The 14937-nt window shown below is 44.2% G+C and overlaps 1 protein-coding gene across 1 annotated transcript in view; it reads left to right on the forward strand.

Annotated features, from left to right (window-relative positions):
• TECTA (tectorin alpha) overlaps nucleotides 1–14937 on the forward strand; it is a 345850-nt gene that overhangs the window by 285163 nt on the left and 45750 nt on the right. Inside the window, exons 12-14 of the mRNA XM_085646453.1 lie at nucleotides 8691–8890; nucleotides 10967–11350; nucleotides 13219–13505. Of these exons, the coding sequence (XP_085502579.1) occupies nucleotides 8691–8890; nucleotides 10967–11350; nucleotides 13219–13505 (871 nt within the window). The remainder of the gene's footprint in view (nucleotides 1–8690; nucleotides 8891–10966; nucleotides 11351–13218; nucleotides 13506–14937) is intronic.

The raw sequence follows: 14937 nt of genomic DNA on the forward strand, positions 1-14937 counted from the left end.
GGGTCTGGTTGCTATCTATAGTCTAAGCAGACACAGCGCGTGGTCTGAAAGAGTGCGGGGGGAATGTCTAATGTCCACAACCCATGTAGCAATGTCTTTGGAAATAAGCCAAAAGTCTATCCGGGACCAGGCAGAGTGTTTTGTTGTGACGCATGTGCCCTCCAATGTGTCTGGGTGCCATACTCGGCATATATCCACCAGCTCAAGTTCCCTCACTATTGTGTTCAATGCAGCCACAGCCTTTGGGTGTAGCGAGCGTGATGTACCTCTGCGATCTCGGGCGTCGTCTAGGATGGTGTTAAAATCCCTCCCCAAAGAATGGTGTCACATCCAATGCTTTAGTATGTGGCCCCAAAGGTCGTGGAAAAATCAGGCGAGTCTGAATTAGGGCCATAGACTGTCACTAGGACCACCCTTGTCGTGTCAAGTGGGCCCTCTAGTATTATGAATGTGCCATCAGGGTCTGACTTTGAAGACGTCTGAATTCAGACAATGTTTTTCCGAATTAGGATCGCAGTTCCCCTAGCATAGGTTGAATATGTGGCCAAGTATATATGGCCGCAGTGCCTATGCTGGAGTGTAGTAGACGACGGATTTGAGCGGTGCGTTTCTTGTAAAAAGCATATGTCGATGTTATGGCAAACTACGTACGATTGCACAAGTCGTACCTTACTATTATCATTCAGTCCCCGTATATTCCAGGTTAAGCAATTGTACGTGGACATAATCTGTGTTGTCCCATTTTCTTTCTCTGGATTGTATCATACACAGTGTGGTGCAATGAGCCTGACATTTGTGCCCTAATTATTTCCTGCCATTTTAATTTTAATCTTTTATTTTCCCCCTTACTTTACCATCCCCACCCACACCAACCCCCCAACAGGGTGAGTTAACATTTCCCACTCACGTAACTGCTTTAACCAAAGAAAGAAGAAGACAGTAAATCTAAACACACGGCAACACCGAGTGGACACAAGGGAGATCTCCCTGGGGGGCGTGGGGAAAATCAGAGAGCTGGGTGGCCGAGGTCTATATTCTTTTTGCGCAACCTGAACAGAAGCGTGCCTCTGGCATATAACAAATTACCGCATACTCACATTAAGGCCCCACTCCATTTGTATTCGTGGGGCGAAGGCTAAATTTTAACATAACATAGGCAGAAACCTATGTTCACCTAGGGTTACATTTAGTCGTTGTCACTTAATGTGTGGTCAGCATCGCGCTATCAGAGCGCTCTTTTTGTTTCCTTGTCCCATCAACATGTTTAGCAAATTTTCATGCGTATTTCGCATCTGTGAAAAAGATAGTGTCATTGTCGTGCATAATCTTTAGCTTGGCAGGATATAAAAGTGCATATGGCACGCCGGCCTGCTGTAGGGCCTTCTTTGCTTGAGTGAATTCTTGGCGCGCAGCCTGGATGCTAGGAGTAAAGTCGGGATAGAATGAGATATTGTTCCTTTTATAAGAAATCTGACCACGTTCCCTGTCTCCTCTGAGTATGGCATCCCTGTCTTGATAGTTTAGTATCTTGGCTAGAATTGGCCTGTGGGTTCCGCCCACCGGAGGTCTTGGTCCCAGGGCACGGTGGGCTCTTTCCACGATGAACACTTGAGGTAGCTCTGTCCCAAATATTTCTTTTAATAAGTCCTCCACAATGAGTTCCATTTTCCCTGTGGCCGTAGTCTCTGGAATGCCCACAAGGCGAATGTTGTTCCTCCTTGAGCGTGCCTCCACATCGTCATTCTTTGCTCTTATAACTGTAAGGACCCATTCCATATTCAGTACTTGTTCTTTGGTTTCGATCTGAAACTCATGCCCTTCAGTCTGCCTGTTCTCAAGTTGTTCTAGTCTGAGTTTGTGTGTATCCACCTGTGACTTTACTTGGTCCACCCTGGCATTTAAGTTGTCGAGCTTGGAGTCAATCGTTTTCAAACTGGCTTTCATTTCCAATAATAAACTGCGGAGGTCGGCCCCCCACCCTCCGTGTCATCTAGGGGACCCTGCACTGCTTCCGGATCTGGGTCGAGCTCACCCTGCATTGTGTGTCTTTTGTTCTCAAAAGTCAATTTAGGTTGCTTGGCATCCGTTTTGCCCATTTTGTTAGTCTCAGCTGGGTACTTTGTACAATGGCGTTGAGATCACAGGCCCCTCATCTCCCCCGCTGTTTTGCAGCTTTATATTTTCCCTCTTGGTTCAGGGAGAGGTGGGTGGGGTGTCGGGGGTTCGACACAGCAGTTCTCAACGCCGCCGGTACAGCCACTCCACGCGTTGTTCCGCAGACTCCCAAGTCACACCTACGCCTATGACAGCCGCCGGAACGCCATTGTATCTCATATCCAACTCGGCAATTTCAATGGTGGCAAGTTCGTTGCCCAATCCAGATGGTTCACTGACCAGAGATGGAGGGGAGTAGGCCTGGGCGAAGCACTACGCTACGCTCGCGTAGTTTGCGAAGTTCGCGCTACTTCGCGCTACGCGAACTGCACGTAGCACAGTGCGAACACGCGTAGCGTAGTGTTGCGTAGTGCTGCGGTCATTTTTTGCTTGCTCGCGGTCCTCAACGTCAAGTTGCCGATAGCGAGCAAGCAAAATGACATCCTGGCGAGACTTTTTCCTTGTTCGCGATCGCGAGCATGGAAAATAAACCTCCCGGCGAGATTCCCAACGCGAGAAGGTCAGGTTTCTCATTGCGAGGGGTCGCGTATGCTCGCGACCGCTCGCGATGAGAAACTACCAGTTCGCGTTGAGAAAGCTGCAGCTCGAGTAAAAATCTACTCGAGCAGCAGAAAACTACAGCTCGCACTGTGCAAGATGCCATTTTCAATGATTGCACAGTGCCGGTTGCTTGTCCGCACTGTGCAATCATTGAAAACAACATCTTGCACAGTGCGAACATGTTACTTCGCAGTTCGCGAAGTGCTACGCGTAGCTCGCGTAGTGCGAACTTCACTTTGCGTAGCTTCGCGAAGTGCTACTTCGCGAACTACGCCCACCCTTAGAGGGGAGAATTATGGTGCCCACTGTATGCAGAGTAGAGGCCCAATTTATCGTGCCAGTTATGTTGTGGTCTCACTTACGTCTAACTGCAGCTGCAGAGGCGTTACATGCTATCACAGTTCTCACCCCACTATCTAGTTTGGGTACCTATGGCGGGCACCTTGCTGCAGACATCAGCGCAGGGAATGCTCTTGACAGGGGAGGGGTTTGCAATATTACCACGGCAGCGCAGCCGTCTCCTCAGCTGTACTCCCAGAGGTGCAGTTTCACATGAAGTGGTGTTGTCCCCTCCACGTGCCCCCAGCCTTGCAAGGGGCCGAGTAAAGATGAAGTGTCACGCTGCACTTTTATCACCTATTCTCTGCTTGAATTACAGCGCAGTGGGGGTGCCCTAGTCTTCCCCAGCAGCACAGCGCTTTCTCTTGCGGCTTACCAGGGCTTCAGCCGTACATGCCGGTATGGCGCACACAGCTCCCAGAGCCTATAGATCACTGTTGGGGGTAAGTCACCTGCTGAGCCCCCACTTCCCATCAGCACCCTACTTGTGGAAGTTGTCGTTGTCAGACGGGTTCGGCTCCGGATAAGCTCATGGTGCAATCTGGTTCCGCCCTCACCAGGCTATGGGCTACAGGGCTACGCAAGCGACGTGGCTTCAACACGTTCACCAGGCCCATCAGACCCCGCCTCTACACCTTGGGCGGTGGCAGGAATGGAGCTGTTAGGTGCTGCGTATGCAGGGTTTTTCGGGTGCTGTAGGCACCCCAGGCTGTGATTTCGGTCCAGATTGCAGCAGGATAAATTACAGGAACACTCCTCGGCCGGCAGAGCCCTCTTACTGAGCGGCCATCTTGCTGCTCGGTCAGGCCACGCCCCACCTCATATAATTTAATTTAGGACTTCCGATAAATTTCACTACAATTTATTAAGAGCCCTATTTACAACCCGCCATTTTCAAAAGATCATCCTCCACCTCCACCTCTTGTCCAAATTGACCTGCGTGTATTTGGACTCTTCTAATTCAAGTTGTCAGATTTGTAAGAATCTGATCTATTGAGTGAATGAGGAGAAGAACATTCAAAACTAAGCTAAAAATTAGAGCCCCGCTTTAGGAAACGCCCCAGAACCATCAAGTTTCCAAGCCTTCCTGGAGAGGTTACCAAAATTTTTAAGCAGTGTCTTGTCTGCCAGTGAGAGCATGAGTTGCAGATGTGAGAGGCACAAAAGATAGAGTTGGGATAACATCCTTACAACACATTTGAGACCTGCCACCTATTTTTGTAATAAACTAAGGAATAGGTATTGTAGATGCATCATGAAATACTGTACACTTCTGGCCAATGTCTAGATGCAACATTAAAATATATATAGATGCGATATGGATCAATTTTCTGCTCTGTAGTTGAGACATTAGTTGATCAAACTGGCTCTATATTTTAGAACTATGATGTCCACCACTGATAAAACAGGGCAAAATCCATCCTACGTTGTCTGTTTAACTGTAGACGCTGTATATGATTCCATTTTAGATTCATTCCATCAATGTTTATTTTGTGTGGATGGTCTTAAAATCAGTCAGAGAATAGCACACCTTGGATACATTTAGATGGAGCTCAACTACTCGTTCCCTGATTCCAAATTCCATTGATATTTGTTGCACTCAAGAGCTTTGCTAGTGGTCCACATATTTCCACAAATTCAAAGAAGCCATGTCATGGTTCCAGTATCTCATGTGTTAAATTTCTATAGTTAAGGGTGGGTACGTAAAGGTTTCTACTACTGCCTGCAGGAAGGACCTCTCAGCGACAGGTTTGGAAAGTTACATAAATGTGCTTTTGGTTTTGTTTCCAGTGGGTAGCATTGATGATCCAATTAGCGACGGGTACCAGATTGCACCTCCAGGCTGATGATGGTAGTCATTTTCCCTAGCAAATGCATTTGGAGGTGCTAGCGAGCAATATCAAAGGTGAGGAGCCTGGTGTTCCCTTCCAACTAGATATTAAGGAACTAGGGCTGTGATGGAAAGTTGGCCTCCTAAACTTTCTTGACTCTCCGGGGAGAATTGGACGAAAAGTCAAGGCATAGCTCAAGGCGCATTGGGATGGGGTGTTTCTAGGTATAGGTCCATCACGATACAGGGGTAAAAGAAAGTCCCCAGCTGAATCCACAGTTCTGAAAAGCCCTAACATATCACTGTAAAAGTGCAATTATGAGAAGTTTGGAAGTGTTTAACAGTATATGTAAACCTGTTCATATCATGTTTACCGAGGGTGCTCGCAGTGCTTTAAAATAGTGGATTCTAATCCACTCATCAAAACTTAAATACTTTAGGCCCCATTAGGATGGCGCTATAAGAAACAATGGTTCTGTCGGGCAAAGACCAACAATTACTTTGTTCTACGAATGGATCAAGACACAATTGAATACATCAATTATGGAAGAGAGTATTCTCTTTGTAACAGTGACCACAGAAAATATGAAGTACAAATCACATATACCATGTCAACATACAAATCACGATAAAGTCAAAGTCAAATTTAGTGGGTGAAATGCTGTTCTTTATATATAAATTGCATCATTCATATAGGCACCCACATAATTTATAACAAAGCACGGTTACCAAAGTAGTACACCATAGAACAAGTTTGTGAATCAGTGAAAAAGTGACATGAGTGACAAAATTGTGCATAGTCTATACAAAAATGAATACAAATGATCTTTATGTACACGATAAAAAGAAGAGGGCCAGTTTCAAAGAAAGTTGCAATGACACAGTTTCATGAATCAATCAAAGTATGTATGGAAACAGGTCTTGTACTGGTCCTAGCTATTGTCGTCGACGTTTCAACCCAGTATAAGCGACACTAAATCGTCAAGCGGGTCTTCATCAGGACTTAAAATAAACAATGGCAACCTAGCCGTGGGTCTAGGATGGCCTAACAGTCAAGTATTCAGGAGACAAATTAATCATCCAATGGGGATTCTCAAAAAGTGTTTCCTTATATGCAGAACCGTGTTAGTAGATTGTTATGCGTCAGATCTGATGTTAGAGTTACTATTTTGGTAAACTTCAAATGTATTTGATATTCAGCGTTAGCCACTCGCGCTGTCACACCACCTTTCGTTGTGGGGAGAAACCATTAGGATGGCGGGCAGACTTTAATCCGCCCGCCAACCTAGCGGTCCTGGGACCCGCACCACCAATTAGGATGCGACCGCCACCCTGGCGGTCGCATTCCGCATCTTCAGCATTGCGGTGGGTGCTGCTGTAAGCAGACCCCGCCCCTATGCCAAAGAGGCATGCTGTGCATTGCCATCCACAACGTGGCAGGCACTGCCTGGTGCCTGCCACCTGGTGCATGGCAATACCCCCCAAGTGCAGCCCCCCCACCTACACCATCCCCTCGCCACCATGGAAAGGCCTTTACCGCCAGGCATCATAATATAGATGGCGGTGCCTTCCAGGCACCGCCACTGTATTATGCCCGAGTTCTCCCTGGCCGGCAATCGTGACGATTGCCGACCGGCAGAAAAGTGGCGGACGGGCTTTCTGTCCGCCGCAGTACCCCCCGATGGCGGGTGGTAAATGTGGTTGTGATGGCGGCCGGGCGGTGGCGATCCGCCTGCCATCATAATCACCCCCCTAGTTGCAAAGTTTCAAAACGTTACTGTTCTTGACTACAGTGCTCATGAACACTGAAAGCAGGCAGCAACAAATCAAACATAATAGCAAATGAAAATATATATTTTACCTGTAGCCTACAAAGTAAACCAAAAGTATCCCAGATTTATAAACATCTCTTAGTTTTATTGTTAATTATGTAGACAACCTAAAGTGGGAAAATTCTGTCAGCCTGAGGGCTCTACTTGCTCCAGTTCAATGGCTCCTCACTCAGCTGGAAATCAGCCTCATTGATGAAGGGGCAGACTACAGCTTGACCCAGACCATCAGATGCACGCCCAGAGGCATACAAGGCACTCCTCAGACTGTGCAGTTCTCTCCACCCAAAAGCGGAAAAGCAGACTGGGTGCAGAGTCACACCAAAAAAGACAACTGAGTCCAATGAAGAAGCAAAAAACACACAATTAGGTGCAGAAAGAGTGTGCTCACCTGGCAGGGTCACATGGCTCACTTGCATTTCTAGCAGTCTTTTCTTCATCATCCTTTTCTGAGGAGCCCTAGAGATGGATTCAAGGTGCTGTGTCTGCTTCTCTGGACTCAGAGGTTGCGGATAGCTCCCATGGAGGCAAGGTCTGGAGCAGTGGGGCAGGCCAGTATGGGTTTAGCAGCTCCATTAGGTATGTAAGCAGCCAAGAGGATATGGGGAATCCCCATTTCCACCTTCTGGGAGTGTGAACAGAAAAGGGCCTCGAAACTCTCGACCCAAGGGGTGTTGAAAAATCGAATGGAATTCCTAGCTTATGTGTTCAAGTTGAAGAAGTGAGGCCACAACCCATCAGCAACCAGAGCAAGTGAATTCTATACATTTAAGCAGTCCAGATTTTCAGACGGAGGAGGAATTAACTTCCCAATAGAGGCTTCTGTAAAGTACCTTTTCCAACAATGCATTGCAACAGTGCAATGCTTACATGCGGAGATGGACCTTATGTGTTCCCTTCAAACAGCCCTAGAAATAAGACACAGCAGACAAAACAAACATTTGCAATGCAATAGGACTCGCATTTAAGCGAGACTTATTGTATTCCAAACTGGAGTGCGGGCAGGCGGGATGGCACAAACAATGGGAGTGTGGGGGGGAGAAGGCACAGACTGTGGGGGGGAGGCACGGGAAGAAAATAGTGCTCACAATCTAAATAAAACATACTGTGCAAGCCTCTAAGTAAAGGGGCCAGTAACCAAGGAAGGATACACATGACGACATAGCCGTCATAAGAAAGGACTAATAAGCCTAAAACCAATTGGAAGGCAGCATTTAGGAACTAAGCTAATGAAAAAGATGGGCGGAGAGTGAGCGGAGCTTCGACAGAGCTTTCACTCCATACTGAATACTGCATGCCTCCCAACGTGAGCAGCGCATGCGCGCTGCAGTTATCAGCTTAACCTAAAAAAGAGAGTGGGCAACATCAATCATCCCTCTTGCAGCTATAATTTTTACAAAAACCAAAGTTTGCAAATAGGTTTGTGTGCCCTGACGACAGATGCACAACGGATGCACCACAAGTTTTCACAAAGCGTTTACCGTGCACACACAAACGATATTGCAAAAACACATGTTTATACAGTTTGCAAGCATCCCAAACTCCCAAGGGAAATTGAACGAAAAGGGGCCTTGTTCGCCAGAGGCTCTGGACTTAATTTACACAGGGTTAGCTGGTTGCAGATACCAAAACCTCCAAAGATGAAATTTGCTGAACCAGGCATATCCTGTGCAATATTGAAAGAGGGGCTACTCCTTGAGTCTACAGAACGAGAACGTCAATGTTTGTCTCCCTTCTCAAGGCACATGAAAGGATTTGAACCAGAGGAGAACACATTTGCAGTTTGATGGGTCACTTAGGATCAAGCCCTCCTGGTATGTTGTCAAAAAAGACTGTTTCAAAGAAGAAATGGCAAGAATGGGGCAGGGCATACATTATCAAAGACTCATATTTCGCACAGTGCAGTGTGTAAAGTTATCACAGTTTTAGACTTCATGAGGTCTCTGCTACTATACATGTCTGTGTGTTCTTTGCAGATGTCACGTGCCATCCATACAGTCACTATGAGAGCTGTGTGAGTGTTTGCCAACCCCGCTGTGCTGCCATTCGGCTTAAAAGTGACTGCAACCATTACTGTGTGGAAGGCTGTCAGTGTGATCCGGGCTATGTGCTGAATGGGAAAAGCTGCATTCTTCCCCATAACTGCGGCTGTTATGCTGATGGTAAATACTATGAGGTAAGGAAATACCTTTATTCCCTCTTCTCTCTCACTTCCATCCCTTTCTTCCTACCTTTGTTTATTTCACTCATCCAGCCATCTCATTCATCCATCCATCAATCTATCCATCCTCCTCTATCCAATCTACCTACCTACCTACCTACATCCCTTCCTTCCTCCCTAATTGCCTCCCCCTTTCCTTCCTTCCTTCCTTCTACCCTCCCTCCCTTTCTTCCTCCCTCCCTTCCTTATCTTCCTTTCTCCCTACCTCCCACCCTCCCTCCCTCCCTCCCTCCCTCCCTTCCTTCCTTCCTTCCTTCCTTCCTTCCTTCCTTCCTTCCTTCCTTCCTTCCTTCCTTCCTTCCTTCCTTCCTTCCTCCCGTCCTTCCTTCCGACATTCCTTCCTTCCTCCCTCCCTCCCTTCCTTCTTTCCTACCTTCCTTCTTTCCTTCCTTCATTCCATCCCTTGCTTTCCATGCCCTTCCCTTCCCGTCCTCTTTTATCAGTCCCATCATACCTTCACTCTGACCTCCATTTTATTCTCCATCACAAACTTCAAACTGCTGTCTTTCTTTCCTCGTCTCTTCCCAATCCCTACATTTCTTTAACTCTTTTGTTTCCATGTCCCATCCTTTCTCTGCCTTACTCACCTACTCATTTTATTTTGTCTCTCAAATAAAACCATGTACAATTAACACTTTCAGAAAAAGTATAGAAAAAGACATACCAAGATTAAAGATACCAGTAACCCTTGACACATAGAAATGGCTCTTGCATATGCAGAGATCTAATCCATATTTTAAAAAATGAAAATATGGATATAACCCAATGTCAAATATTTTTGTTGAGGACATAACGTTTTCAGTCCTGGAATTTCTTTTGGTAAATCATAGAGTTATGGTGTTAATATTCAATAGGCTTGAATGAACCAAACCAAGACTACAAATCCCAGAATTCCTTGTTAGTAAGTGAAAGCTGAAGATAAGAAATCGAACGACCTTGTGGCATGGGGTCTTACGTGAAATCTAATAAGAGCAGAATATAAATAAAGTCTTCTTTCATGCCCTCCAGCAATTGCATTTATTTATCCTTGACTCAAAATGTTACTTGATTTCCTTCCCAAAAATGTAAATGTTCCAGTAAAATACCCCCCTACCCCCTGGTTTTTAATTAATGGTTCTGTTGGGATCTAAAGCAATGTTGTGCAGGGCACATGCTTGGTCGTATGTGGCTGTCAGTGGTTGTTTCCTGAAATTACAATCTCAGACGGGGGTTAGGAGCATTCTCTTGCTGTGTACCTCATTCCAGTGCTCCAGTAATCATCCTGATCGGACGTTGTTACCGCCCCCAGTGGGTTAGTGAAATGCAGTAATTCACCCCAAGACTTTTAAGGCGCTATCCTTTGTTAATTAAGGGGCAAAAGCATGTGAGAATGCAGAAGCACCGGCTACCAGCAATCACAGGGAGCAAGAGTGCTCAGGTGGAATACCAGGCAGAGATCGGCTCACCTTGTAGGAACCCTAAGAATATTTACCTCATTGGAATTTCCATCAATTGAACAGTCGGTCATAATAATGTATATGAATGAATAAGGATTTCAATAGTATTCATTTTCAGACGTCATTTTCAGTGTACACCTAGGACCAGGCAAAATCAGGATGACCATCGATTTGGGGACGGGTGTTTCCCCAATTTTATTAGAATAGACTTTGGGACAAAATATACTTTAACTTGTTGCAAAATAGAAATCAGCCGTCATATTTTCGCCAAAACCTTTCACACGGTAAAAGTAATAAACATGAATTGATTTGTCACAAAAAAGGAATTGATTTTTCAATTCTCGAAATCAGTTTGTCACAGAATACTGAGCTGCACATGCTAATCTCTTATGGCAAATTTTCATTAAGACAAAAAAATAATTTTGGGGGTTTGTAAAAAAACTTGCCACTTGGGCAACATTTTAATTACTCTACCTGCTAAATTTTAGTGGCGTAACTAATTTGGAGGTGGGGGGATTAGCAATTTGACTAGTGTAGCAAAAAAAGTTCTTACTTTCACTGATAATTTTAATAGTCTTTATGCTTTAATTGGTAGCCGAAACAGCTGTTCTGGAACAGTGACTGCACCCGCCGTTGCCGCTGCTTTGGGAGGAACCTCATTCAGTGTGATCCCCGTCAATGCAAGTCCGATGAGGAATGCGCCTTGAGGAACGGTGTGCGCGGATGCTTCAGCAAGAAAAGCTCGTATTGCATTGCGGCTGGCGGTGGAGTGTTTCGCACCTTCGATGGGGCTTTCCTCAGGTTCCCCGCCAACTGCGCCTTTGTGCTGTCTACCATTTGCCAGAAACTGCCAGATGTTTCTTTCCAGCTCATCATCAATTTTGACAAATGGTCATCTCCAAACCTGACTGTTATATCTCCAGTATATTTTTACATCAACGAAGAGCAGATTCTCATCAATGATCGCCACACGGTGAAGGTACCAGACTTGGGTGTAAGACCAAGGATCTTTCCTCTCCCTTCCTCACTCAGTTCTCCTCCTACTCCTCGCTTGTTTCCTTTCCACCTTCCGTTCTCCCAGGTTTCTTTCCAACTGTTTGCCTCTTAAAATATGCTTCTTACAAGTTTTTGGTGCCAATTCAACTGGCTGAGGGTTTCTCTCAGAGTTGAGTGGTCACAGAAAAATATTTTAGTTTGTGGATGAAGTGGCAAATCTGAAGTCAGAGGATTCTCCAACAGTGCTGAATATTCTACAAGAATTTGCTCCACCAGATGGATAACTTTAGGGCAGCATTGCACGAACTGTGGATATCAACTCACTGCTGGGCCACAAGCTAATTTTTAGTGGGTCGTGAAAGGAAAGAAAGTAGGATGTCATTTTTTTGTAGCGCACAGCAAAATGTTAGTACCTGTAAATGAACTGTACACATCCAGAAGTTAGGAATGCAAAAATGAAGCAATTGTTTTAAATACTTCTGAAGTGTGATGGAAGCAAGGATTTTAATAGGATCAAAACAAATCTAGACACTTTACTTGATGATGCACACATGATAAATATTCATTGAAACCCATTTCCACACATCATTTGTGTACAATATAGTTTTATCAGTAAAACAGTATGCCTGTGCAAATTAGTGGCCATTTCAATTAAAAAAAGTGCAGTCTGTAAATGACAGTGTGTTGCGATATGGTGCTTTGGCTACATTAAAAAATCATCTCCATCACCATGGCCATTAAAGATAGGTCCATCCTATAAGAAATCTCTGATTATATTCTCTCAATTGCTTTATTGACCTTACTTTCTAAATCAATTTCCTGTGAACCTTCACTTGAATCCATACTGGTATTTATTCCAAAACAAATAAAAGTATCTAACTACTGCAAAGTTGTTTCCCAACCCGAACGGAAACACGCACACACCTGAAAAACCTGCCTACACCTCAAAACAGTCTAGTTTTGAAAATACACACAGTGTAAATTCACCCTTCAAAATGGCCTCCAGTACTGATACGGCAAACCCAAACAGCCAAAAGTCACAAACCAAACTAAAATGGCTGCCCCCAAATGACCAAAGGAATGCTGTCTCAATGGAATTGAAATGCTCTAACACTGACTCTAGTCATCTCCAAAATGGTTGATTACCATATGCGGCAATGGAGTTATGCTAGAGACGAAAAAACAGAAGATAGCCTCCACGTGCGAGCGTGCCCTGTGTTCACCACATAAATAATCAAATTACCAACCATGAGTCTTATAAAATATCATTGTTTTCTACAACATAATCATGTGCTGTAAATTTAAGCTGCCTGAAAATTCGTACAATATTCCAACAAAACTCTGCACAATACCCTTACCTTTTCACAATTTCACACAACCAGCACAAAGTTGTGACAATCACCTCATTCATTTCAACATGCTGAACATACAACCCACATAGAGCTAACTTTCGATACATTTTATATGTACTCTCCAGACGCTCATACACTACTTATCTGAGTGAGAAGCTGCAATGAAAGAAGGAAAAGGGTTAGTTAGGCTGGGCTTTATTGGCTTTGGAATTTTCTTGAGTTCTGAGTGCTTTGAACTTAAAAAGGGCTGCTGTGAGTGGTGGCAATAGAGGGATTGATGCATGATATTTACTGAATAAATCACGTATTACTTCCTCCACAAATAGGATGATTTTCCATTACCACTCAACTCTAAATTAGACCTTCCCTCTTTTCTGATTTCATTTTGATGCCATTATCCATTTCACTAATGTAAAATGTTGATTTCATGCTTGAGGTATTGCTCTTTGTTCATACCACAAGACTCTTAAGACAATCTCCCAATCCTTGTGCATTGCAGGTCAATGGCACCCAGGTAACTGTCCCCTTCGTGACCGGGCTGTCAACAAAAATTTACAGCAGTGAGGGGTTCCTGGTGATTGACACAAGTCCCGACATCCAGATCCATTACAATGGCTACAACGTGATCAAAATCAGCATCAGCGAGCGACTCCAGAATAAGGTGTGCGGCCTGTGTGGGAACTTCAATGGTGACTTGACTGACGACTATGTGACGTTGCGAGGGAAGCCGGTAGTAAGCAGTGTGGTGCTGGCACAAAGCTGGAAGACCAATGGCATGCAGAAAAGGTACCATAACAGCTAGACTCTTTCACTATTTATTTCAGGAATCTAGAAAGTTTCAGCACTTGATGATCATGATTCATGATTGAGTCGGCAGGCCACCTGAATGGAAAATGTCCAGAATGATCAACCGCTAAATGTCAGTTTTCGAATGCCAGTGTCTTTTTATCTGTGTGGAATATGTGGCAATGACAAATTATAGAGTACAGCAAGCACGGAATCCTGCAGGAGGACTCTAGAAAATCCAACATTGAAACTAGGCATCTTCGTTTACTTGTTGGTTGATTTCAGTAATGTGCAGTTGTACCTGGAGCTAAACAGTGAAGAAATATATAATGCAATGCATAGAACAGTTTAGTGCATGGGGTACAAGTGATAGCAGATTACAGAACTGAAAATGGAGGATTAGACATGAATGCAGAATAAACGCGTTACACAGATTTCACATTCCACAAATTAGTAAACTGAGGCGCATTGATTTTACATAATTTGCTCATCATCCCATGATTTATTTGGTTGAATATTGTAGCACGATTAAAGTAACATGTTCTTGTGACAAGGTTAGTAACATGAATGACAGCTCGTACCCTCCCACTCCCATTTTCTTCTTGGAATTCAGGACCACCGGCAATGAAACAGATCCAACAATAATTGTAAATCATCTTTCAGTTGGGGTTACAGATCACATTACACTTACGACTTTGACAGAGATCCTGATTGTAATATCATATACTGGTTTGTGTATGTGCTGTTGTTTAATTACATTTTTTTTGTTGTTTATTGGTATTAATTGGGGGGGGGCAAATCTGCAGTAATTCTCTCTAGCATAATTACTTATAATTACAGCAAAATGACTTGTAATTATGCATAATTATCTGAGAATCACAATCCAGCATTTAGCACTATTTTCTTGCATCCAAAATGGGCCTGTGGATACATTTTGCACTAAGAAAATAGCACTAAATGCTAGAGTACACAAACAGCAGTAGCCAGCGTCTTCTTGCTCTCTCTTAGATTGTTGTTCCTGTGCTCCTGTGGAAGGAAGTTTGCCCCTAATTTCACTTAATTACTCAAACTGGCGTAATTGTGTAATTTCGGGAAATTCCCATCACAAGAGTAATGCGTAATTACTGAAGATACTCCGATTACTCTGGCGTAATTAAAATTTTACCCACACCTAGTACAAATATTGTGACGTCATAACCATTGCATTTAATTAGAGTTATGGTTTGGATGGCCCCTTGTGTAAGTTATGGATTGAGGTCCTAACCATAACCTGTAAATTTCAGTGCTATAACTAAAGCTTACCATAACTTTACTTTACCTTCTGTTGTTTTCAGCAAGGTTTTTTTGAAGTTATACTACATGCAATGTTCCCTGTGCCCAACAAACCATTAGCAGCCATACAGTGCTGTGCTTGGCTTTGAGCTGTTCATAG

Source organism: Triturus cristatus, chromosome 3_1 (genome assembly GCF_964204655.1).
Source record: "Triturus cristatus chromosome 3_1, aTriCri1.1, whole genome shotgun sequence".
In the NCBI taxonomy this organism is placed as follows: domain Eukaryota; kingdom Metazoa; phylum Chordata; class Amphibia; order Caudata; family Salamandridae; genus Triturus; species Triturus cristatus.